At 41.1% G+C, this 19,395-nt stretch overlaps 1 protein-coding gene across 1 annotated transcript in view; it reads left to right on the forward strand.

Moving 5' to 3' along the window:
• LOC127645162 (DNA-binding protein RFX7-like) overlaps window positions 1-19,395 on the forward strand; it is a 58,893-nt gene that overhangs the window by 17,324 nt on the left and 22,174 nt on the right. Inside the window, exon 2 of the mRNA XM_052128793.1 lies at window positions 7,619-7,652. Coding sequence (XP_051984753.1) covers window positions 7,619-7,652 — 34 coding nt within the window. The remainder of the gene's footprint in view (window positions 1-7,618; window positions 7,653-19,395) is intronic.

Raw genomic sequence — 19,395 nt, forward strand, 5'->3', positions numbered from 1 at the left:
GTGCATTCATGGAATTTATACTGTATATTTGCTTAAAATTCCCATATTTGGGCATTCAAATTGTGATTGGAATTTAAAGTGCACAATAATCTTGGTTAGATCAAATAACCGCGATCAGATGGTTATTTAATAAGCACGACGGGCCTAAGGGCAATATAAAGTTTTTAAATGAGTTAAGTACAGTATTGTGCCATGGAGAGACTACAGTCAAGTCACCTTGTATAATGCTGATTTAAAATATGTTCTTTGATGTACCGTTTTTGAGATTTCGGTGTTCCCCCTTTCAAGTAGATGGGAGCTACACTTGCATGACTGGAAATAGCCTCCCGGAACATTCCAAAGATGGCCGACAGTGGACTGACTTGCTAGAAAGACTTTGATGATGATTATTGGCCTTATCCCATATCGTTATGCTTCAAGATTTATATTAGAAATGGGATATATCTGCACACCTATGTTCTCTATGTCCTCCTTTTTCTTCCTAATGGATCATTTAACCAGCAGCCGTATGTTTGGGGATCTTAAATCGCCCCCTCTTCTCACAGTAGTTTGGGGGCCAGACAGCTCCTTTTAGAGGAGCAGCTGGAAAGAAGCCTGACATACTCTTTCTGCTGTTCAGTTTTTCTGCTAATAGCAGCACTTTAAGGGCTAATACTTTAAGCATGCTGCCTATACTCATTTGTACTTCAAATATGTGTATGGGAAAGTTCTGCAATCTCTTTGAAATCACTGATTAGGCCTACTTTTGCAATTCTGTTTGGTGATGCTGGTGGCACAGAAATTACACACTTCAGCTTTAATTTTAAATAGTGCTGAAGGAGAAAAGCCATCACAAGCTCTGCATGGACTGAGCGAGACATACATGGGCCTGTTGTTGATTTCCCTTTTTTGGTATACCTTCAATATAATTACAATGATTGTGTGGTACAGACAGACATTATTCCTATATGAAGTGTTGTAATTATACCTACATAAAATGCAATAACCAGCTTGAAGTGTGCCAGCATGCATTGCACTGAGCAGCTTGATGGAGTGTTTTAGAGGTTTAGAGTTCAGCAGGTTTATTCGTGTTTGTAATAAACTAGTAAACGAATAAAAAATTAGAGAGGTTTATTTGTGTGTGTGTGTGTGTGTGTGTGTGTGTGTGTGTGTGTGTGTGTGTGTGTAGAGAGAGAGAGAGAGAGAGAGAGAGTGAGAGAAAGAGAGAGTGTTCATGCAGAGTGACAGATAAAGCGACCTTAGCCAATCTCACACACTCGTGCACATACTCTGACACACAAATATCATACATGTAGGTCATGCTGACAAGCAGTAGTGTTTGTCTCTGTTGTGATGTCTGGCTGCTCTCAGTCAGCATTCTGCTCCTGTGGAATTAGCCATGGAGCACAAGCACACAGGCTGAAGCCAGATCCCCACAGCAACTTTATTGAAGAGTGAAAGTTAGAGATATCCACTGCTGTCCCATCTTACCAGTGACCCCTCACCTTTCCCCCTATACCTCTCTTCTCTTCACTCACTTGCTCACTCACTCACTCGCTCACTCAGGCGGTTGTTTACGTTTCTGTTGTGATCCTGGCCCATGTGGCCAGCTGGAGGAGGGGTTCTTAGGGGGAGGGGTAGTGACCGATAGACAGGATCAAATCTGTAGCTTAAATCAGGCCACTGTTTATAGCAAAACAAACCTTAACTCTTCATTAATTATGTCAAGTTATGTTTTTGTTATAAGTTAATTCCAATACATATACTTATGTAAAAGTATAGTTCGTGATTAATACAGTACTAAATAAATTACATCAAATTTAGACATTTGTTAATTCATGTTACCATAAGGAGGCTCTCCACCCCTCATATCTCCTCTGGTGTCAAACTGACTCATACTGAAGCTGATGTAGCATCTCCCCTGTCAAGATATTTTAATTATTGTATTTGAAGAATTTTAAGTGCTGACACCTATGAAGAATTGGATAATGATGTTTCCCATAGGCAATAATACTTCAAACCTTTGAGATATAACTTTCCATTTAGAACACATGCAGGATTGGATTATGTCACGCTACAACGCTACACCCTTTCAGCATGATCTGTGCTTGTGCCACATTTTATTTCCAAAGAGACCAACCAGTTGCCAACCAACTCCTTTGGAACAGTTCAAAATTAGAGCTCATTGAGGTGATTTCTATTTTGGAAAGAAGCTTAGTTTGAACCTATGATACTTGACTACACAGATTTTCTATAATGTTTATTTGAACTCCAGTCGGTTGGATGAGATCCAGCTGCAAGCTAATTGGTTTTATCCACTTTGTTCTTTCCTTATATAGTTTGCACAAAAATAGAATACATTTTAGAAGAATATCTCTGCTCTGTTGGTCCTTTCAATGGAAGTGAATGGTGGCCAGAACTATAAGTATATAAATGCAGCATAAAAGTAATCCACATGACTCCAGTGCCTAAATCCATGTCTTCAGAAAATATATTATAGGTGTGGGTTAAAAACAGATGCAAATTTAAGTCTATAAATCTCCACTTTCATGCAGCCCTCCTAACTGCTCTTCTCTTCCAAGAGTACTTTTGTGTTTGCGATTTGCATTATTCATGCATATCACCATTTACTGGGCATAAATTATAGGAAAAAAGGACTTGTTTCTCACCCACTTCTATCATATCTCTTCTGAAGACATGGATTTTTCCACTGGAGTTTTATGGATTACATTTATACTGCATTTATTTGCTTTTTGAAGTTCTGGTCACCATTCACTTGTATTGAATGGACCTACAGAGCTTAAATATTCTTCTAAAAATATTTGTTTGTGTTCAGCAGAAGAAAGTCATACACGTGTGAGATGGCATAAGGGTGAATAGATGATGATAGAATAAACATTTTGTGCGAACTATCCCTTTAATAGTAACCGTGTCTGTGTATTAGGTGAAGACTGTGCTAATAGTGTTAAACATTGGTGTTGGTGATTACATGTTTAGCTCATTAAGTAAGTCCCAATCAGGTGTCTGCTTGAAACACCCAAATAAAGACATATTGTTGTCACATGAAGTGACATTAACAGGAAATCCAAATTTTATTGCCTGCCTCCCTCTTGACAACAAGGGGACAATCCTTTACCAGCCTCAGGACAACCTAGAGACAGCTTAATGAGAGCTACCTGGCCTGAAGCCACATGGGAGCAAACTGCACCTCAACTAGTAACCGTTCATTAGTTCCCTCACCTCTCACTCTTTCATAGGGATGGTCTGTTAACAGATGTTAGACTTACTCTCTAAGAATGCACTTTGCTATTTGGCTTTGATCTGTGGAATAAGCCTGAAAGGTTTTATAGTGGATTTTTTTTATAAGCCTGAAAGGTTTTATATTGGATTTGGAAGTCACAGTCTTGAAACAAACACTGTGTGATTTGACATCCTATACAAAAGTCAGTGTATGTGGTATACCATTGATGATTGGCAAACTGAAGATAAGGTATTGACAGAAAGGATGGCCCAGGGCCAGTGCAAGAGAAATTTAGGCTAGTACTGCATGATTACATCCGTTGGATAAGTAAATATGTTTTTAGGTCTGACCAGCTAGTTTACATGCAGTATGTCCCAAAGGAGGTTATCTAGCTGGTTAACCTCAAAAATTATTTATTTTAGCTTAGGGCATTGTATGCCTACAATTGTATTTTAATAAGTAAGTCTTGTTTGCAGATTATTAGGTTTTGACAAAAGTGGTCAAAAGCTGACATGAGATTGACTTATGAAATGGGTAACATTTGAGAATTTGGAAAAGTTTGTGGACCTACAGTATCACAAAAGTGAGTACACCGCTCACATTTTTGTAAATATTTGATATCTTTTCATGTGACAACACTGAAGAAATTAAACTTTGCTACAATGTAAAGTAGTGAGTGTACAGCTTGTATTACAGTGTAAATTTGCTGTCCCCTCAAAATAACTCAACACAGCCATTAATGTCTAAACCTCTGGCAACAAAAGTGAGTACACCCCTAAGTGAAAATGTCCAAATTGGGCACAAAGTGTCAATATTTTGTGTGGCCACCGTTATTTTCCAGCACTGCTTTAACCCTCTTTGGCATGGAGTTCACCAGAGCTTCACAGGTTGCCACTGGAGTCCTCTTCCACTCCTCCATGACGACATCACGGAGCTGGTGGATGTTAGAGACCTTGTGCTCCTCCACCTTCTGTTTGAGGATGCCCCACAGATGCTCAATAGGGTTTAGGTCTGGAGGCATGCTTGGCCAGTCCATCACCTTCACCCTCAGCTTCTTTAGCAAGGCAGTGGTCATCTTGGAGTTGTGTTTGGGGTCGTTATCATGCTGGAATACTGCCTGCGGCCCAGTCTCCGAAGGGAGGGGATCATGCTTTGCTTCAGTATGTCACAGTACATGTTGGCATTCATGGTTCCCTCAATGAACTGTAGCTCCCCAGTGCCGGCAGCACTCATGCAGCCCCAGACCATGACACTCCCACCACCATGCTTTACTGTAGGCAAGACACACTTGTCTTTGTAGTCCTCACCTGGTTTCCACCACACATGCTTGACACCATCTGAACCAAATAAGTTTATCTTGGTCTCATCAGACCACAGGACATGGTTCCAGTAATCCATGTCCTTAGTCTGCTTGTCTTCAGCAAACTGTTTGCTGGCTTTCTTGTGCATCATCTTTAGAAGTGGCTTCCTTCTGGGATGACAACCATGCAGACCAATTTGATACAGTGTCTGTCGTATGGTCTGAGCACTGATAGGCTGACCCCCCCCACCCCCCACCCCTTCAACCTCTGGAGCAATACTGGCAGCACTCATACGTCTATTTCCCAAAGACAACCTCTGGATGTGACGCTGAGCACGTGCACTCAACTTCTTTGGTCGACCATGGCGAGGCCTGTTCTGAGTGGAACCTGTCCTGTTAAACCGCTGTGTAGTCTTGGCCACCGTGCTGCAGCTCAGTGTCAGGGTCCTGGCTATCTTCTTATAGCCTAGGCCATCTTTATGTAGAGCAACAATTCTTTTTTTCAGATCCTCAGAGAGTTCTTTGCCATGAGGTGCCATATTGAACTTCCAGTGTCCAGTATGAGGGAGTGTGAGAGCGATGACACCAAATTTAACACACCTGCTCCCCATTCACACCTGAGATCTTGTAACACTAACGAGTCACATGACACCGGGGAGGGAAAATGGCTAAATGGGCCCCGATTTGGACATTTTCACTTAGGGGTGTACTCACTTTTGTTGCCAGCGGTTTAGACATTAATGGCTGTTTGTTGGGTTATTTTGAGGAGACAGCAAATTTACACTGTTATACAAGCTGTACACTCACTACATTACATTGTTGCAAAATGTCATTTTGAGTGTATCGCACTCTATTGAGTATTGGGGCTGTGTAGCTGTAGACAGAGTGCCCATGATGACCCCTATCCATTGTAGAAAGCACCTACAATAAGCAGTGGAAGAAGGTCACCTGGTCCAATGAGTCCCGTTTTGTTTACATCACATGGACGGCCGCGTACATGTGCACTGTTTAACTGGGAAAGTGATGGCATCAGGATACACTGTGGGAAGACGAAAAGTCAGTGTAGGGAGTGTGGTGCTCTGGGCAATGTTCTGCTGAGAAACCCTGGGTCTGGCCCTTCCTATGGACATCAATTTGACATGTTCCACATACCTAAACATTGTTGCAGACCTGTACACCCCTTCATGGCAATGGTATTACCTGATTGCAGTGGCCTCTTTCAGCAGGATAATGTGCCATGCCACACTGCACACATTGTTCAGGAATGGTTTGACGAACATGATGAAGAGTTCATGTTCTAGCACTTACCTCCAAATTCATCAGATCTCAAGCCGATTGAGCACCTGTGGGATGTTCTGGACCAACAAGTCCGATCCACATTGGCTCCACCTCGCAACTTACAGGACTTGAAGGATCTGCTGCTAATATGTTGGTGCCAGATACCACAGGACACCTTCAAGGGTCTTGTAGAGTTCATGCCCTGGCGGGTCGCCGCTGTTTTGGCAGCACACTGATGACCAGCATCATTTTAGGCAGGTGGTCATAATGTTTTGGCTCACCAGTGTAAATTCATCTAATTTTATCGCAACCTTTGCGGTTTAATAATCACATTAGGACACACCATAATTTAAATTTGTGTGTTGAATGTTTACAGATTGACATTTGTATGTCAGATGGTCTCGGTTTTTGGTATCGGAATTTTTTTTTACGAGCACTAGTACAAGTACATGAGCGTAGTATCAGACCTGATTCCTATACCTGTATCACTAGCTGGATAACCTTAAAAGCGTTTTTTTTTCTATATGGAGAGGGTCCCCTGATGCGGGCCGTCATGTTAGGATCACATCACCATCTGAATAGCCTACTCTTCGCTTAATCCCAGTAACCAGCCTGTTATTGGACACTTTCACTCATGGATTAAATCATCTGACTGTGAATAGTGAATTTCAACATTTGCATTGGTAACTGAAAACTATTGTGTTTGAATGATGCTGCATACACACCACTAGTGTAAGTGTACATCAAAGATGACATACACCAAAAAATTACTGAGCACACTTTTAAATACAGGTTGTCATAGAGCAACCAGTTAGTTATTACATTAAATTCTCTGAGTTAGAATTAGAACCGGTTCTTGATTCCCAACTCTAATGTTGAAGTACTGTGGATGATTTTATAGTGGTAGAGCAATTAAAAACTGTGAAGTGAACACCTACACATCCTGGTCTCTGTTGTCTTTGCTCCAATTAACCTTTTGGTTTCGATCTCTGTTTTGTTATACACCCACTTTGTGGCATGATGTGACATTTCTTATTGTGTTGAAGGAAATGAAAGAGAACAGGGCCAGAATTATTTAAGAAGCATGTGCATGCACATAAGCATGTATTCACATGCTTTGTGTGCAGGGGTCATTTATTAAACCTCACCCTTAATACAGGTTGACCTATGACTCAAAAAAATATATCCAGTGTAATTTGAAGTCCAAATTATTCTAGAGGCATCACAAGGAAACCATCCTTACATTGCCCTGAGTTCAAATGATACCCTCTCTAATGTTCCATACCTGTATATAGATTCAATACTGGTTCGTACCAGTCCCTCAAACATCCCAATGGTTCTCACATTCTGATTGGCCACTAATCGCAGGGTTGGTGGTTCGAATTGCGGCCCACACGACTCCACATGCCGAAATGTCCTTGGGCAAGACACTGAACCCCAAGTTGCTCCCAATGGCAGGCTAGCGCCTTGCATTGCAGCTCTGCTGCCATTGGTGTATGAAGGTGTGTGTGAATGGATGAATGAGTCAGTGTAAAGAGATTTGAATACTGTTAAGGTTAAAAAGGCGCTATTTAAGTGCAGACCATTTACCATTGGTGGAACTATTTATAGACCTTCGGTATGATGGAACATTAATGTAAGAACCTTTTTTTTGTGCATGATCACATGTGTTCTTGGGGATATATTGGTCTGAGTGGGGTAGTGGATGGAAAGATGTTTTGAATGCTACTGATTTATAAATAAAGCCTGCTTTATGAATTTGTCTCAAGTTACCTTTGTCTTGTATCATACTGATATACCTTTTTTTTTTTTTTTTGCAGCAAAACTGTACAATCAAAGGTGGATTGCATTTTGGTAAGTATTAGATATCAATGAGTAATGAGTATGTTTTCTGAGAAATATAAAGATCATTAGAATTATACAGTAGGCTATTATGTAACAGATTTTAGAGTTCTGGACTCTTTTACTTGACTCTCTCTCCCCCCGCTATTCGTCTGCTTTTGACTCTGCTTTGAACTGAGTTTTTTAATCAAATGTGTTATGTTAATAATTATACACAGCATTACAGTAGGCTTTTAAAAATGCACCATACCACATTGTATCATTTGGTACAAGACATCCAAATTTACATTTCTGAATCAAATAATATAGTACATTAAAATGGTAAGCAATACTTTTTTTTTTTATTAAATCAAGAAGGCTATTGTTGACATTTCATGTGGTGTATTCTTAGTAACAAATAATCCCAAACTGGTGGCAGCCCCTCCCTCCTGAAAAAAGTCTCTTCTCTCTGGTACTTTGGTGGGCTTCTGCTTCCCTGTAAGTTACAGCATGGTTGGCCAGCAAGTGATTGATGGAGAAGTGTGTTTATCTAATGTCAAATGAGGGTATCATACACTACCCCCATCTAAACTGTCTATTAAACATCAGTGACTGTTGCATGTCTTCTAGGAAGTTAGAAAACCAAAAGTTTAAAAACTCTAGAATGCCATGTGGCAGCACATGAGGATACAAACTATTAATTATTTTGCTATATAAAAAAAGTGCTGTAGAAATGAGGGACTATTTGTGCATGGCTGATGTGTCGAAGAAAGTTCACATCAGGTGATGTTGAGTTGTGTGAGGTGATGTGAGAGGGGAAGAGGAAGTGACAGTGGTCTGTTAATGGCCCTCAAAGTAGTCACACAAAATACTTGCAAGCCTTTAGCCAGTGTGCCCTGTCTTCTCTCCCCTCCCTCTGTAGCATGTCCCTGTTGACCTCTGCAGGATGATGCCATCTCTCACTGTGTCTTGCAGCCTCCTCTCATGAAACTTTTATTCCTTTGAAGTATCCCACAAAGCACTGCTGTTTAACACTTATTACCCCACATTTTACTATTCATGTCAATCTGCATTTTTTTCTGTAATTATCTGAGGGATATTGAGCTACATTTTGTCATAATATATACATTTTTCTGGCAATCTTTTCATTAAAAATCTCTGAACATATTTTAGTACATCTGTAATCGAACAGACTGTAGCAGGATTTAATCTTATATATACATGAAAAAGCAATAGTTCACCCAAAAATGAAAATTCTGTGATTATGTGTTGAGTCTTATGTTGCTCCAAATATTAATATATGGCTTGATTTAATTTTTTGTTAGTCTTGACATAGTTTATTTACTATAATGTAAGTGAAAAGTAACTCTGGTCTGTCAAGCTCGAAAAGGACAAAAAAAATCAAATAAACAGTAAAGGTAATTTATATGACTTGTACACTAAGCCTTCAGAAGTGTTACAATCAGTTCATTTTGAATGCAAGTTATTTACTTTTAAATCAATTCAGTGCAAAAATTTAAATCACATGTCCTAGTGTGATTATTAAACTGAAATAACTTTGAAGCCGGTCTCTCCGAGATCAAAATTGTGCAGAAGGACCAACCCGATTTCATGAACATTCGTACATAATTTACGAGTTATTGCTATTTTGTTCACATAAACTTCGACTTCGTCACGTGCAAATTCACGAATGCCTAATGCGGAAGTACATGCTTATTTATATTATGCCCTTACTCAAACCCCATAACTTAACCAATCATTAGAGTGTTGTACGAATCCTAACGATTTCACGGTGAGCGTGTGTTGCAAGGACAATTTTTTATTTTTTTTTATGATTCACAACACAAACTTCACAAAGACAGTGTGGCCATAACTAATGCCTGGAGAAAGATTGCTTTTTTTATGAAGTAAGATTAGAGAACTTGTCTCCTAAAGTAAAAGGGACTCTGCATTATTGGCATTACTTCTGTGGCTGGTATAATACGTTAAACACTGTAACGTCACCCTCAATAAACTAATTTTAAAATGGTGCAGCGCAAAGTATAAATGCCGGTTTTGTTCAACTAGGGTGCTTAAGTTTGTCCAGTAGAAAAAAGGTTGGTTTCTTCCATTGTATAAATCAAGCTTTACATTATGACAAATTATGCAGAGCTACGTTCCCACCAGAAGCCTGCAGTCGGCTAAGGAACATCGCCTTGTCGTACCAAAACAAAGAGGCACCAAAACACTTTCCCGGACTTTCAGTTTCATCATATCATATTCATATTATTATTTATTTTAATTTGCTGGCCACAACACTGCAGGTTTCAGCCTCCTGCATAGATACTGCACAGTTTTTGAGTTAAGGCCTAGGAGTTTTACTGTACCATGGAGTTCATAGTGATTGTGGTGTTCTGTTCTCAAATCTCTAACAAATCTATAGTTGCAGTGCTTTTGAAAATGGTAATGTTTAAGTGTTTAATGTAGGTTTAACAGTTCAAGATTGAGAGGGGAAGGAGGACACATAAGTCAAAGGTATGACTTTAAATAACAAACTAAAAATAACTTTTCAGCATAACACTCTTTAGATCATAGTTCAACACAGTTTCTTTCTGATTGGTAGCTCTCTCTCTCCTTGTCTCTGGTGTGGTCTCTTTTTGTTGCTCTCCCCAGTGCTTACTGCAATCAGAAACAAATGTTAGACATTATAGCACTCAGGTGTGTGCAACTTTACCCCATTCTCTCTCTCTGGACAAACGCTCGACCATGCCCCAGCCGCCACAAATCCCCACCACCCGACACTTCTCCGTCCACTGGACCGGGTTTGGAGCTCCCTTTTTAGTGAGATCAGTCAGCGGGCTGGTGACATCTGAGTAATTAGGCACAAAACTTCTATAATAGCCAGCTAGCCCCAGGAACTGGAATCCCCACTCAGTAGATTATTCTGAAGAGTGCTTCCGCAACACTACGTGCTGAGATGTTGCGCATCTCCGGCCACCAGAGTATCGCGTTGCTTAGGCCACCAGAAATTCGAAGCGATGTCCACGTGCTGTCCGCTCTAATGGCCCGATGAGGTCCATAACAATTCTTTCAAAGGGAACCTCAATTAATGGAAGGGGCGCAATGGCGCTCTTGGATTGTTCGGTGGATTCACCAGCTGACATTCACATTGCACATGCCCAGGGGCGAAAATTTCTTAAAAATGTTGGGGGGGACAATAAACATAACAATTCTCAAGAGCAATTTTTGAAGGGGACACCAAGGTTTTTTTTTTTGTTGTTGCCCTGTTTGCATTTGTATTATTTTATTTCTTAAACAATTATTTTAAGAATATATCATTATATTATTTACAATACACATATTTTAATGATATTTTGGGGGGGGACAACCCTCAGATAGGGGGTCCTGACCCCCCGACCCCCCCGCGATTTCTGCCTATGCACATGCCCCACGAGCCCCTCAATCTCCCTGAAGTGCAGGTTTCCCAATACGCTATGTGCGAGACGAGCTCCGGCCCTCTGAAGTGTGCGGCCTCATCTCGTTTGGTGGATCTAATGCTGGGGATGATAATAACGATGTCATGTTTCTCGCCGCATTAGGCAAATGGTCAGTGGATGATGCCACCGCCCCTCCCCCCAGCGAGGGCGAGGACCATGTACGTGCCACTGACATGAAGATGTGCTTCTTGCAGGACAAGCTGGATCAGCACTCCATGCATTGGCAGTGCTCAAGGCATTCTCTGTCATTCTGGAGCAGTATATATGTCTGATAATTTCTGTTAAATCTTCCTTTGTCTCCAGCTGGTCTCTTTGGCAGCACAGTGAGTAAGTTTGCTGAGCGTTACGTCGCAACTCAGCAGCAGTCACAAGCTATAGACACTTTATGCCCAAACAAAGCATAGCGCAGACGGCTCGCCCCCGCTCTGTCTCAAACCAGTGCCCGGCTAAAAGACTCATGCCCACTAACTCTGCGCCAGCACCTGCCAGCCACCGGTGAGGCCACGCAAGCCGTGGCCCAGACAGAAGCAGCCGTACCAGCGCCCACCTCGCGCCAACGGGAGGAACTCCCCCACGCAGCAGAAGTGCTCCTGAAGGGCGCAACGCTTTGAAGTGGAAAACGGAGCCCATGGTTCCCTCTGGTGCTCCAAAGAAGACTCGATTAGAGACACAGAGCACTGTTCCCCACCTCGTTGGTAGAGGAATATTGTTGCTCTCAATGTTTTGCAAAATGTTGTTTCTGTGTCCTATGCAATAAATTGCTATACAAAATGCAATAAAGAATACAGCACTTTTTGCAAATGCACGAGATGTTCATACATTCTCAAAAAAGCCCTTTTACTCTTCAAAGCACACACATTATGGGCAACCACTTCCCTATGGTGAGCAACGGGTTACTGTATATCATGCGGTGAGCAAACCAAATTGCCCCCTGTCCCATTACGTGGACGCATGGTGAGCCTTAACAGGCATTTCAGAATGGGTGCAAAAAACAATTGAACGTGGTTATACGATCCAATTTGCGTGCCGGCCACCTCATTTCAACGCCGTTCTGTCTTCCACTGTTTAATCCGAAGACTCGCCCATGTTATGAGCCGAAATACACAGTCTCATCGCGAAAAACGCAATAGCGTTTTTTAGCAAAAAAAGGGTTTTACAGATGTTATATTCTTGTCCCAAATAAAGATGGTAGACTTCGGCCAATCCTGGATCTGAGACATTTAAATCGCATACTTATAAAGCGCACATTCAAAATTATTACTCCGAAACGGATCTTATCGCATATACACCCACACAATTGGTTTGCGTCGATAGATCTGTGGGATGCAAATTTTATGACACCACAGAATGTTTTTGAGATTCGCGTTTGAGGGAACAGCGTATCAGTTCAAAGTCCTGCCCTTCGGACTGTCTCTGGCTTCTCGCACATTCACGAAGTGCATCGATATGGTTCTCGTCCCTCTGAGACTGAGTGGAGTACACACCTTAAACTACCTCGACGATTGGTGCAATCAGAGGCTCTGTTATGCCAGCACAGAGACTGCTTCAGCATCTAAACAGCTTGGACCTCAATGTAAACTGGGTGAAAAGCATGCTCTCTCCCAGTCCAAAAAATCTCCTTTTTGGGAATCCACCTCAACTTCACAAGCGGGCACGCGCACCTCACGAGCATGCGCGTTCAGGCCATTCTACAGTGTCTGTCTCAGTTCAAACTGGGGAGAACACTTCCTTTTGAAGCTGTTTCAGAAAGTATTGGGACTTATGGCAGCGGCATCAGCCATCATCCCATTTGGTCTCTTACACATGAGACCTCTTGAGTGCTGGCTGAAGCGCTGTTTGCCACAACATGCTTGGCGCCAAGGGCGCATGCGCATCACTATATCCCGCCACTGTATAGCTGCTTTAGTCCCATGAACAGCTCCTTCATTTTACCAGCGAGGTGCCGTTCAGGGGCAAATTATCAGGTGGAAAGTAGTGACTACGGATGCTTCCAACACAACGGATGCTATCAACACAGGTTGGGGGGTGGTGTGTGATAGGCGCCTGACTTTCGGCACCTGGACAGGTCCGAGGAGGGCGTGGCATATCAACCACCTAGAGCTATCGGCTGTAATTCTAGCCTTAAAGGCTTTTCAGTCAGAAATAGCAAACTGTCATGTCCTAGTTCACGCAGACACCATGACAGTTTTGGCATATATTAACCACCAAGGTGGAATTCATTCACTGCCATTATTGAGACTGATGCGTTACCTCCTCCTATGGAGTGAGCATTATCTCCTCTCCCTGAGAGCGACATATGACCAGGCCACCTGAATTATGGTGCAGACCTTCAGTCAGGCCAAGGGGTGATTCCGGGTGAATGGAGACAGTGTTGAGGATTTGTGAAATAATCGGCAAAGAAGAAATCAATCTATTTGCCTCAGTGGAGAATACCCACTGTCCCCTTTGGTATTCGAAGTCCCAAGCCCCATTGGGAACGGAAGCAATGGCACACAAAAGGCCAACAAAACTAGATGCGTTTCCTCCGAAATGCCTGACCCACTCCATCATATGCAAAGTCCAAGAGGACAAGAAATGGTGCTAATAGTTGCACCGAAATGTCCCAACCAGCCATGGTTTCCGGAAATGATGGAGATGCTATGTAGCTCACCACGGGTAATGCCACTGAAGAGGGATCTCCTCTCTCGGCACAGGGCACAATCTGGCATCCCCAGCCCCAGCTGTGGAACCTGCATGTGTGGCCCCTAAAGGGGGTACGCTACACATGCCAGAACTGACTATTTTACAAGCCAGAGCACTGTCCACAAGATGCCTCTACACACTAAAATGGAAGGTTTTCACTGATTGGTGTCTCTCGCATAGCAAGGACCCATTAAACTGCCCCATACATGAAATTCTATTATTTCTTCAAGAGCAATTAGACGTAGGACTCACCCCGTCAATGCTCAAAGTGTATGTGGCAACTATATCTGCGTAATCCGCACAAGAAACTGGCACCTCTATAGGCAAGCATGATTTAATCATAAAGTTCCTTAAAGGAGCAAGACGATTAAACCCACCTCGGCCGGCTACAGTCGCGACTTTGGACTTAACTTAAGTCCTAGAGCCCCCCTTCTAGCCTGTTGATTTGCGCATGCTCTCCATTTAAGACTGTACTACTGCTGGCTCTGGACTCAGTAAAACGTGTAGGTGACCTGCATGCACTTTCATTCGACAATTAATGTTTGTTAAAGTTTAGACTGTCTGATCAGCTCTTTGTATGCTATGGAGGATGCAAAAAAAGGAATCGCAGGGTCAGACTTGCCCAATTGGTGTTAAAGCACACTCAACTAGAGGCATGGCCTCCTCATGGGCATGGACCAATGGTGTGTCCTTACAAGACATATGTCCTCTCAAAACACATTCGCAAGGTTTTACAACCTAGATGTAACGTCTCTTTCTTTCTGTTTAGAGCACTTGCTATTCATTGGCCATATACATATATACTTATGCCATTCCCTTTAAGTACGGGCTCCCCATCATTACACAACCGCCTGCATTCAGGCCGTTATAATTACCATAAAGTCATTATAAATAAACTCCCTTCCCGACTGGGTTCATAAAGAGTTAATTATACTATATGACTATAGTTAATATTCATATGAGCACTCTCCTCCTGCCCATCACGAGGATCACTCACTGCGGCATGCTCATGTTGGTCATCGTCCCATAAGATTGCGCTGCCATGTTTCCTCTCTGGGAAGTTACGATGTGTAGTGCAGCGTGATGGATTCTGTTCCCCATATGCGTTAATATATGCAACGTCTCAGTTATGTACGTAACCTCGTTTCACTGAGACGACGGGAACGAGACATTGCAAACGCTAGCCGCACTACAAGACTCCGGTTTCTTGAGGCACGAGCGATGCGCTCCTTGTTCTCAGTCAGAAATTCGGAGAAAATGGTGTCTGTGCACCTGTTTTATAGTTGTCAGTTTTGCGCCAAAAAAGACGGGGCTCAAACACCATAGCCAACATTAGAATATTGCCATTATTATAGAGCGGTTTCAAATAGGTTGTGTATGAAGTCACTCCCATACGCGTTAATAAACGCAGTGTCTCATTCCCTTCGTCTCGGGAAACCGATGTTACTTACGTAACCGAGATGTTTTGAGCTATGGAGGAAGTCAAACATCTCAAATGTGAGAGAGCCTGACATTCTAACCAACACTGATGAGGAAAACGGCTAAAACAATGTGTTATTCACCAACAATTATGTGTCATCTGTCATGCAGGGTTTTTAAACTACATATTACCCTTAATAAAATTCTGTTTGAATGATGTTAAATATAAATCGGCTTTGCATTCAGATGTTCAAATATATATATATGTGTGTGTGTTTGTGTTTATATGTATATGTATGTATGTGCACTCACCTAAAGGATTATTAGGAACACCTGTTCAATTTCTCGTTAATGCAATTATCTAATCAACCAATCACATGGCAGTTGCTTCAATGCATTTAGGGGTGTGGTCCTGGTCAAGACAATCTCCTGAACTCCAAACTGAATGTGAGAATGGGAAAGAAAGGTGATTTAAGCAATTTTGAGCGTGGCATGGTTGTTGGTGCCAGACGGGCCGGTCTGAGTATTTCACAATCTGCTCAGTTACTGGGATTTTCACGCACAACCATTTCTAGGGTTTACAAAGAATGGTGTGAAAAGGAAAAACATCCAGTATGCGGCAGTCCTGTGGGCTGAAAATGCCTTGTTGATGCTAGAGGTCAGAGGAAAATGGGCCGACTGATTCAAGCTGATAGAAGAGCAACTTTGCCTGAAATAACCACTCGTTACAACCGAAGTTATGCAGCAAAGCATTTGTGAAGCCACAACATGCACAACCTTGAGGCGGATGGGCTACAACAGCAGAAGACCCCACTGGGTACCACTCATCTCCACTACAAATAGGAAAAAGAGGCTACAATTTGCAAGAGCTCACCAAAATTGGACAGTTGAAGACTGGAAAAATGTTGCCTGGTCTGATGAGTCTCGATTTCTGTTGAGACATTCAGATGGTAGAGTCAGAATTTGGCGTAAACAGAATGAGAACATGGATCCATCATGCCTTGTTACCACTGTGCAGGCTGGTGGTGGTGGTGTAATGGTGTGGGGGATGTTTTCTTGGCACACTTTAGGCCCCTTAGTGCCAATTGGACATCGTTTAAATGCCACGGCCTACCTGAGCATTGTTTCTGACCATGTCCATCCCTTTATGGCCACCATGTACCCATCCTCTGATGGCTACTTCCAGCAGGATAATGCACCATGTCACAAAGCTCGAATCATTTCAAATTGGTTTCTTGAACATGACAATGAGTTCACTGTACTAAAATGGCCCCCACAGTCACCAGATCTCAACCCAATAGATCATCTTTGGGATGTGGTGGAACAGGAGCTTCGTGCCCTGGATGTGCATCCCACAAATCTCCATCAACTGCAAGATGCTATCCTATCAATATGGGCCAACATTTCTAAAGAATGCTTTCAGCACCTTGTTGAATCAATGCCACGTAGAATTAAGGCAGTTCTGAAGGCAAAAGGGGTCAAACACAGTATTAGTATGGTGTTCCTAATAATCCTTTATGTGAGTGTATATATATATATATATATATATATATATATATATATATATATAAATAAAATAGTGATATAAGATTTTGGTCATATCGCCCAACCCTAATAGTACAATATCATTCTGCAAATTTCAGTACCTGACCCAGACGTTCAGCACAGTTCAGCAGTTCAGGCCATGTAATGTGAAGCATTAAGTAAAGTATTGTGGAAAGTTTATATATTGTTTTAAGTATTGCAGATTTTTGTTATGTTTAAAGTTTGCATTTCACATGCTGTTTTGATATTAAGAAACATAAAATGTGTGTACACTGTCACAGATATGTACCTTGAATTGCAGAACACAACACTTATAAGTTTAGTTTTCTTTCCTTAAAGGATTAGTTCACCAAAAATACAAATTCTATCATCATTCACTCACCCTCATGCCATCTCAGATGTGTATGACTTTCTTTCTTCTGCAGAACACAAAGATTTTTACGAGAATATTTCATTTCTGTAGGTCCATACAATGCTAATGAATAGGTGCCAAAATTTTGAATCTCTAAAATACACAACTACAGCATAAAGGCAATCCATATGACTCCAGTGGTTAAATCTGTCTTCTTAAGCGATATGATAGGTTTTGTTGAGAAATAGGTTAATATTTAAGTCCTTTTTACTATCATGCTCCAGTTTCACTTTTATATTCATATTTTGCTTTTGGTGATTCTCATTCTTTTTGCGTATCACCACCTACTGAGCAGGGAAGAGAGTTTATTGACTTAAATATTGATCTTTTTCTCACCCAGACCCATCATATCGCTTCCGAATATATGGATTTAACCACTGGAGTCTTATGGATAACTTTAATGCTGATTTTATGTGCTTTTTGGATCTTAAAAATGGTGTCACTCATTCACTTGCATTGTATGAACCTACAGAGCTGAGATATTTTCTAAAATCATTGTGTTCTGCAGATGAAAGAAAGTCATTCACATCTGAGATGGCATGAGAGTGAGTAAATGATGAAAGATGAAAGTTTCATTTTTGGGTGAACCCTTTAAAGCTGAATTTTTTTGATGTTCAAATATTTTCTCCTATCCTGTCTTAATATGCAGAAACATACAGTTGTAAGTAAATATTTAGTAGGTTGATTACCCAGAAAAGTGGAAATACTGTGTGCAGGGCTCGACATTAAGCATAGTCATGTGCTTGTGCTTTGGACAAGTTAATTGGTCATTCGCTTGTGAAAAAGGACATTTATAGTATACCTATGCAATCAACAGAAATGTAAACTGTGCTGGGTAGGGGAGGAGGCTATTGTCATATGGTCATTATATTATGTTACATACGGTAGTCAAATAAAGTAAAGCCTTCATCGCCATGATGTATTGCACATTAAGATCACAGTGCAGAAAGGTGGTTTAACCCTCTGGGGTCTGAGGGTGTTTTGGGCCCTGGAGAAGTTTTGACATGCCTTGACATTTGTGCTTTTTTCAGTTGCTTAAAAACACATTAATGACTAAAGTCTGATAACACTGTATTCAGCACAAACTGGGCTACAATAATATGTGAGCAACATGTAGCAGGTTTGTATTTTTGAGAAAATAACATTTATGCATGGTTTTTGAAAAAACTAACATTCTAAGTCATTGAAATAAGGCCATATAACACACAATAAATATTTGTCCACAATACTTTTGAGAACTGGATCTTGTAGCCTAGAGTTTTTGCTACAAAATGATGTGAAAACCATCCTGATCACTCATTCATACAATACAATATAGTAATTGTTCTTTTGTAAGACACTTTTAGTGTTTGAAAGGTCATATGCGAGGAGGCGTGAACTATCATGAATATGGATGTATTTCACACCTGAGGAGACAAAGACCTTCCCCTGGGCCTATCGATGAGGGATAGAGAATGAATGTGAGGAGACTTAATGATCAAAATCAAGTTTTAAGTTAAAAGAAGTAATATGAATATACATTTTCTTTACATAACTTAATTTTAGACATACACTACTGTTTAAAAGAAATCTCTTCTGCTCACCAAGAATTAATTTATTTGATTCAATATACAGTAAAAACATTGAACTCTGAACAGTTTTCTATTTGAATATATTGTAAAATGCAATTTGTGATCAAAGCTGAATTTTCAGCAGCATTACTGCAGTCTTCAGTGTCTCATGATCCTTCAGAAATCATTATAATATGCAGATTTTCTAATATGGACATATTTAAAGTGCATTTTACTCATTTAACCTGAACACATATTTGCAAGCACAAGCTTTGTTGATGATAATGAGGCAGCATAAACACTAGATAAAATATAATCTAAACATTCATACCTGCTTTAGCCGAAACAACATTTACATGTAACTAAAACTTGCTTGCTTAAAACTCAGTACTCTGAATCCTGGATGGCAAGTCTGGAAACAGTCCCACTAATAAAATGTACATGTTTCTATACAATAGCATGTCAACTAATGAAAACGAAATGACTTACTCGTCTGAAATTGTATCGGCTGGATCAAGTCACTCTTCAAATTACAAACGTTCATCGGAGTCCCTCTCTTCTTCTGAGGAAAATGTTAACTTCTTCACTATCCTGGAGTTTCCTCGGCTGTGTATCTTGCAATCTTTCAAATGCACAGAAAAGTGAATGAACTTTGTTTTTAAGGCACAGTCGGGGGCGTTTATCATTTGCAT

Source organism: Xyrauchen texanus, chromosome 1 (assembly GCF_025860055.1).
Source record: "Xyrauchen texanus isolate HMW12.3.18 chromosome 1, RBS_HiC_50CHRs, whole genome shotgun sequence".
Lineage (NCBI taxonomy): Eukaryota > Metazoa > Chordata > Actinopteri > Cypriniformes > Catostomidae > Xyrauchen > Xyrauchen texanus.